The sequence below is a fragment of the Sinocyclocheilus anshuiensis genome, unplaced genomic scaffold, assembly GCF_001515605.1.
Source record: "Sinocyclocheilus anshuiensis isolate Anshui unplaced genomic scaffold, SAMN03320099.WGS_v1.1 scaffold862, whole genome shotgun sequence".
NCBI classification, from domain to species: domain Eukaryota; kingdom Metazoa; phylum Chordata; class Actinopteri; order Cypriniformes; family Cyprinidae; genus Sinocyclocheilus; species Sinocyclocheilus anshuiensis.
Genome location: NW_015539882.1, coordinates 84232 through 92481, shown reverse-complemented (window position 1 = coordinate 92481; position 8250 = coordinate 84232). Strand labels below are relative to the sequence as shown.

The 8250-nt window shown below is 34.1% G+C and overlaps 1 protein-coding gene across 1 annotated transcript in view; it reads left to right on the top strand.

Moving 5' to 3' along the window:
* LOC107685459 (vasoactive intestinal polypeptide receptor 2-like) overlaps nucleotides 1-8250 on the top strand; it is a 37453-nt gene that overhangs the window by 1610 nt on the left and 27593 nt on the right. The window contains exon 3 of the mRNA XM_016482051.1: nucleotides 6340-6442. Within this exon, the coding sequence (XP_016337537.1) occupies nucleotides 6340-6442 (103 nt within the window). The remainder of the gene's footprint in view (nucleotides 1-6339; nucleotides 6443-8250) is intronic.

Here is an 8250-nt window from a genome sequence, read left to right as displayed (position 1 = left end):
ATTCCTGCTTGTGCTGTTCTCTCTTATACAGTTTAAAATTAAATTACAATTTAAATGAGTCTCTCAAATATGTTAAAAAGAGACATAACACAATGTCTTAAAGAAAACGGTCAGAACTGGGTCAGGGCTATTCTAGACAAGATCTCTGTGGTGATTCAGGTGTTTCGCCCAAAGGGGTCTCACGAAAAGATTCATCAGGGCACGAGCTACTCAATTTCTTGCTGTGCAGAATATAACTGGTGGCTTGCAGACAAATAAAAACCTATATGCTTTTTTGCCAATCTAAAAATTAAATGATTTTAAAATGCATGCAAAAATGCTTTAAAAGTACTTTCAACATTGGTCTTCTAATACACATTTATAGTTTATAAAGCCTAGTAACAGTCTCATAAAGTTTAAACTTTGTATGTATGGCACAAAATGGCTGTTAGATATACTAACAACCAAATAAAATAAATGTAATGCATTTTATGCATAAAACAAGTGAAAAAAAAAACAAATATTCAAGGTAAAGTGTCTAATAACAAGTCGCAGTATCTGATGCATAAAACAAATTGGCTATTAGATAATACAAATGAGCAAATAGAATAAATTTATTGTGGTTTTTATGCTTAAAACAAGTGAAAAATACCCAATATTCAAGATACATTCTCTGAAAACAAGTCGTATTATCTCATTCAATTTTACTTCTAACATTAATTTATGTTGTTTCAAGGCTATTCAGGTTTTTTTCTGGAAAAGATACCAATCCCAATCCCAATTTTTCAGTGTAAATACCAAGATCAAAGATAAATAGTTTAGATGCAGGAAAAACGATGCACCATAAATACATTTATATAAGCTATTGTTTACAAGCCATTGCTGTTAATCTCGTTTTAAATAAGCCAAAGTTTATCTATTCAAAAGTCCATTAATCAGTTACTTATCTTGTAGATCATTGAGCATCTCTTTATGACCTTAATTAAAGTGCAACAGTGTGTCCATATGGCTGCATCCCCAGAGGCACAGATACACCATGTAACACACAAACTCAATGTTAGTAGGCTGGAGAATTCAAATGTAACATGTTTATCTTGTGTAGTTTGTCTTCTACAGGGATTATGATACAAGATGACTGTCCTTCCACTCTACAGTCTTTGTCATGGATTAGTATCAAGAATGCACTCGAACGTAATTGCGTTGTGTGCAGCAATTCTTATATTTATATAAAATAACATTTTGTTGTTGTACTACTTTTTTAATTTACAGTGATATGAAAGCTCATGGAATTTCTGCTCCCAAAAATCCCCTAAAACTAGGTTTTCAATCCGTGGATCAAGAGGTATCGTCAGATACTGTAGACATATTACACAGAGATCCCATCAAAGCTCTGAGAGGAAGTTGTGTGTTGTTGTGCTCTATTAGAATTCAATCCATTCAATCCCTGACCAATTTCATACAGCAACATTTAATGCCATTTTTTTATTTCGCTACTCCTCGTCCTCCTGGGGTTTGATGGTATCGCATTGTATTTCTGTGACAGGCTTTTGTGGATCTAAAAAAATACAATGTTTTAGTGGCAGAAAAATGTTTTTTTCTTCTCCTCTAAACACAATCCCAGCCTCCTATGCTGTACAAAAACGACAATAATCCAGAAGATCTTTTCCACTAAATACTTTATTTGAGTACTCAGGGGAAAAAAAGTTTTTATAATTTAAAAATAAATAAATGATAAAACACAAAATGATTCATGAAACAACAAAAATGTTTATTTATGTTTATAACAAAGTTATTCTTCTGATAGTGGTTTAGGTTTTGAAATGACAAAAACGACAATAGGAGGTCTTTTTCTACTAAAGACTGTGAGTATCCACAAAAAAAGATTTTCTACTTTGTTTATGATAGTAATAACATAGCTTTTTGTGTGGAACACAACTGTTTAAACGAAGCAATAAAATCTCAGAACGCTTTTGACCTTGAAATGCATTTCTTATTCTCGTTGAGAGTGTTTAATTACTTTTAAAGCGATGCTTTATGCTCTAGTGTGAGAAATGGAAAGTTGGCTTGCAAACTGATAACAGTTGCACAACTGCTTTTCACCGTAAACAAGAGACCACACGTTCTCAGATAATCAGTTGGTGACATTTGCAAAGTTTCATGCTTTCCAGCTGACCCACCTCAGTTCAGTAAAGGTCCGCCAGAATCCAGCTTCTCCTCATGCAGCTTAAGTCATCTTGACTGTGTCAGCACAGAAACACACTGTCAAGCAAGAGAAGAGATAGTAAATATATTCAACATTGTAGGTTTAAATCTGAACAGTTCAGAGCAAAACCATGTTTTATTCACTAACCACTCACAATCCAGTTTAACCAGATGCTGTATGTGCCTGCGCTTTGTCTTTGTGTCCAGTGAAAATAAAAGATTAGCAACATTTCATTGTTAGTAAATTTCCCCCATGACCTTCAAATAAATTTGTAGTCCTAAAAAACACATGGAAATGAGTTTGTGTTGGCAGTTGCTCCAGTGGGGTTTAAACATGAGCGAGCAGGAAACTGTGTCACATGCACAGCTCTACAGAAGGATGCAAACGGATATCGCAAACAAATCGGGTGACTGAGTGACATTACCGACTGAGTGACATTACAGAGGTCATCTTTGTTTAAAGAGGAAAATGCACTGGACATTCTGCCACTTTAAATGTGACTGTAAATGTTATGGCTACTTTGGCCTCTTTCATAAATAAAGTATGTGGGGCAAGTTGTCACAAGGGCTATATCTCCTTTGTGACAACTTGCCCCAGTCTCTCTTATATATGAAAGAGGCAGAAGTAACTGTAACATTTCACTTATATTTAAGTTTTAATTTATTACATTTAATTTATTTATCTGTTGGTTAAAACAAATAGTTTCCTATTTTTGTATGTTACCTTTAATTTTTAAATGTTTAAATGTTGCTGAAAAACCTATAATAGGCTTTTTATAATAAAGCAGTCCTGCCCTCTGATAATCACAGAAATTTTTTTTTTTTTTTTTTTTTTTAAAGAAATTCATACTTCATTAAGCAAAGACACATTAAATTGATCAGAAGGCATAGTAAAGACAATTTTAAGCAGCACAACTGTTTGCAATATTCATTATAATAAAAAATGTTCCTTGAGCACCAAATCAGCATATTATTGAATGATTTCTGAAGGGTCATGTGACTGAAGATTGAAGTAATGCTGAAAAATTAGCTTTGCCATCACATTAATAAATTATATTTTAAAATAAATTAAAGTAGAAAACTTTATTAAAAGGTATTTTAAGTTGTAATAATATTCAACAAATATTTCTATTTTTACTGTATTTTTGATCAAATAAATGTAGCCTTGGTAAGCATAAGAGACTCCTTTTAAAAAAAAATAAAAAAAAGGAAATTCTTACTGACCCAAACCTTTGCATGTTAGTGTATGTGTCTATGTAGAAATTAACTTCAAAAAATAAACTCAGAGTCTTGTCTAAATAAAATGACTTTTCAGATAAATGTTAGCAATATTTACTTGAAACATCTTTTAGAGCTCTGATAAGTGTCATTTATCTGATTATCTGAAATGTCTTATTTTGACATTTTAGTTACTTGCATTCTCTTCACTTGGTTTACTTTTAGAAAGCGTCAATCTCAGGTGGAGCTGTTTTACATGTTTATTGCACCAGATGCTCCCCTTTCAACTACAAAGCCTCTATTCGTTTCCCCAACAAATAATTTTTGAAAAACATGTCAATTCCCATGAAGCAGAAGGATGAGTCAGATATGTGCCCGGGTGACCGGCTGCTGACGAGACTCAGTTTGCTAAACCAGGACAACAAACTATCAGTACTGATACAAGTGATTCACTATCCTCACAAATGTCATTAAAATATGATGTACAAAAGGAGCTTAGTGCTGAGATGGTTGAATTTAGAGTTTTGGTAATCCACATACTGAATTCATTCTCTGTCAGTGGAAGCTGAGAAATCGGTGGAGAAAAAAAACCTGGTGAGAATGTCAAATGTGTTTTTGACTTGGCTGTAATTGCTCTCAGCCTGATTTAATCTCAGCCAGCATGCATTTGCCTTGACAGTAATGATCCAGAATAATCCTGATACAATCACTCATATCATTAGTGTGCGTGTCGATCTTGCTAGCTGTGATATATAGGGAAGAAAGCCCAGCTTGGATGAGTACGACTGCTCCCGTCAAAGATGTAGCTCAAGATTTTGAAAGAGACAAACAATGACAGACTTAAAGTGTAAGCTTATGTCCTCCTCTGATCTGAGGCTGATTTGTCTCTGTGCTGTTCACTCAGAAAAACCCGAAGCCAAAGTGACTAAGAGCTCGCAAACACATACATAAGACAGTGACCTTGCGTTAAAAACATTCAGGTTAAAAATGTCAAATTCTTTTTTAAATACATGTTCTTAGTCTCTTTGATGTCAAACAAAATGCTTGTATTTTACATTTTTAAAAAAGTGTACTTTCGCCTGTATTAAAGCCTTTATTTTCGGAATTATTTTTTCCACGTTTATAAAGCAAAAACGATCCATGGCTGAACACCAACGGATGAGATCTTTAACTGATGACTTCATGTGACTCTGGTTAATTCCCTTGATATTATTACAGTTCTTATAATAGAGGATTTTTTTGTCCATCAGTTGAGCAGGCTTTGTGGCGGCTCTTTGATCACAACAGCTTTGAGTCCAACTGTGCTGATCAGTCGTTTCAGATGATGTCACCAGAAAGCAGTCTTAACTGAGTTAGCAGTAGGCCTGTCACGATAACTTTTTGTTGTGCGATATATACGAGAAGCTGCAAAAGACACAGGCGCAAGTGGAATGTACAAAACATGGTGAAATTAATTTTTAAGTAAATATAATGGCCGATATATTGCATCACCAAAAATTATTGCGGTCATGTACATATATTGCGCGATAAGTCGACATATTGATTATTGCGACAGGCCTAGTGAGCAGTTCAGCACTGCCTTACTTAAAGCACTGATTCAGGTGACAAACCTTGTGATGTTTATGTAGATCCATAAGCATAGGGTGCATGTCTATGGAAATATGTATTGTTATTGAGGCCAGGGTATTTATAGTTAACTAGAACTAAAACTAAAACCATAAAATGTTACTTGAAATAAAATCTCATTTATTTTTTAATTTTTCATGTAGTTGCCAAGGCTACATTTTTCATTTTTATTTAGTTTAACTTAATGTAATAAAATAACTGAAATTAAATCTAAAAGCTATATAGACACATTAAAAAGAATGTCACCCAAAGATGAAAATATGCTGAAAATTCACTCACCCTTAGGCCAGCCAAGTTTATTTATTTATTCAAACAGATTTTGATAAATGTAGCATTACATCACTTGTTCACCATTGGATCCTCTGCAGTGAATGGGTGCCGTCAGAATGAAAGTTCAAAAAGCTATTAAAAACATCACAATAATCCACAAAGTAATCCACACGACTCCTAAAAGCTACGTGTTTGTGATGAACAAATTGATGATTTTTAACTTAATCAATTTGTTTTTAATTAAAACTGTTGTTTACAGCTAAAATACGAGTCCTTTGTATATAATATTGCTTTCTCCAGTGAGAAAGCCATCTTGTCTGAATCAGAAGAGAAATATGCATACAGTAGGTCAAGCACTGTTTACAAGCACAAACAGTCTAAAACAGCTCCAAACAAATATGACTTTTTCACTGGAGGAAGTGTTATTATGAATTATGGACTCGTATTTTGGCCAGAAGTGACTGTTTCAAATTAAAACGCATTGGATTTGTTTCTTACAAACACAGAGCTGTTTGCTTTACAAGATGTTAATTGAGAGTCATGTCGATTACTTGTGGATCATTGTGATGTTTTTATCAGCTGTTTGGACTCTCATTTTGGCGGCACCCATTCACTGCAGAGGATCCAATGGTGAACAATTGATGTAATGTTAAATTTCTCCAAATCTGTTCTGATGAAGAAACAAACTCATCTTGGATGGCCTGAGAATGAGTACATTTTCAGCAAAAAAATGTCACGTGGTTAGTGCGTTGATTTACAGCTCCACTGCGCTCACGGCGACCGAAGTTTGATTCCCATCTCGAGGTCCTTTGCCGATCCTGCTCTCCTCTCTTCACCCAATGCTTTCCTGTCATCACTCTACTGTCCTATCCAAATAAAAAAAGGCATAAAAGCCCCCAAATAACTAAAAATAAATAAAAATAAAATAAAACCTATAATAGAATCTCAGTGATACGAAAACAACACTGACTGAGACTTTTTTTTGTTACTACTTGGAAGGCAGTAGCATTGAGATCAATGATTTTCTTTCCTTTGCCCCCTAAGGTCAGTGCGATGCATGCAAACTGTCACTTTCTGTATGAACTGCAGATGGCTGAGAAGGAATGTTTGGGCATGCTGGCAGACCAGCTGCCTCCGCACACTAAAGGTACTGTATTACGTTACATCATCTTCTAAATCCACTTACAGCATCCGTTATGTACAGTATTTTGAATGGCCAGAATGTGAAACAGCAGTTCACTAGGCAATCTTTGAAAGATGTGTAGTGTTGTGTGTATTTGTGTCATGTTCCCCATAAACAATAGAGTGAAAGAAATGTGAATGAGCTCTCGCCATATTGTTTGTCCTACATAATCATTTAATGTCTCGTTGTTTTTCTGTTGGCATGCAGTGTTTGCTCTGACAGATGTAGAATCACATTTACTGTTGACTGATAGTGGTTCAGTTGCAGCTTTTAAGGTCAATGTTGAATTAGATATTTATATTGTCTGGATTGGACATGACCCACATATGGAAGCCCGTTTCCTTCTTAGAGTAACTTTGCCTCACAATTGTGACTTAATTTCTTGACTTTCTTATTTTAAACTTTATCTCACAATAATCTTTTTAATGTTTTTGAAAGAAGTCTCTTATAGGCTTCATTGATCAAAAACAGTAATATTGTGAAATCTTATTACAATTTAAAATAACTGTTTTCTATTTTAAAATGTAATTTATTACTGCGATGGCAAATCTGAATTTTTAAGTATCCATTACTCCAGTCTTCACTGTCACATGATCTTTCAGAAATCATTCTAATATGCGGATTTGGTGCTCAAGAAACATTTTCATTATCAGTGTTAAAAACTGTTTTGCCACTTAGTATTTTTTGTGGAGCCTTATACATTTTTTTAGGATTCTATAATGAATAGAAAGTTCAAAAGAACAGTATTTATTTGAAAGATAAATCTTTTGTAGCATTATAAGTCTTTATTTCCACCCACTTTTGATCAATTTATGTATCCTTGCTGACTAAAAGTATTAATTTATTTCAAAGAGAAATCTTAAAGACCCCAAACATTTGTATGTGATTTTATACTTCATAAAGTGATTTAACCAAACCAAATTGATCAAAGTGAGCCTGGATGAAGTAACAGAAGATCAGTGTTGGGGAAAGTTACTTTTAAAAGTAATGCATTACAATATTGCGTTACTCCATAAAAAAGTAACTAATTACGTTACTTAGTTACTTTTTATAGAAAGTAATGCGTTACGTTACTTTTGCGTTAGGGTTGTGACGGTGAGGAAATTTTCCCACCGGTTAATCGACGTGTGACAACACCGGTAATATCGGTATCACCGCAGGGGCGGGGCGTTCCCTCTTTTTCTAGCTTTCCTTCACTTTTAAATAGCTTGTAAAAGCGGCGTGTGCATTTTACTTTCACTTTTGAATTAGCGGCAGTTAGGCGTCAATTGCTTGAATGCAACAACAAAATACAACGTCAAACTCACTTTAGCCTATATATAAAACATATAACTTTTATTAACAAAACAAATACAAATACACCATGCTATAGGGCAGGCTATGCCTAATATAAAATAACAAATAACTTACATAAAGTTTAAATAGGTATACAAAACAAAATAGGCTAAGTAAACATGTATAATAACCAAATAAATAAGAAACGTAGAACGTTTATTAGCAAAACGAGTAAGAAAGCTTGGAGGCACGGCATACACCTTGATGTCAAATAAAATAAATAAATGACACAAAGTTGAAATAAAGTAAAAATCAGCAATAATGTGGAACCAATTAAATAAGAAACGAATGTTTAAAAAAAACTTCCAAAATCACCTTAGATAAACGGCAAAAGTCAACAGGCTTTTCAAAATCCAAAATATTGCCAAACAACAGGCGCTTTTGCGTCTCATTTCGAAACTAAATCATCCGCCATCGTCTTGTCTGTCTCACCTCAC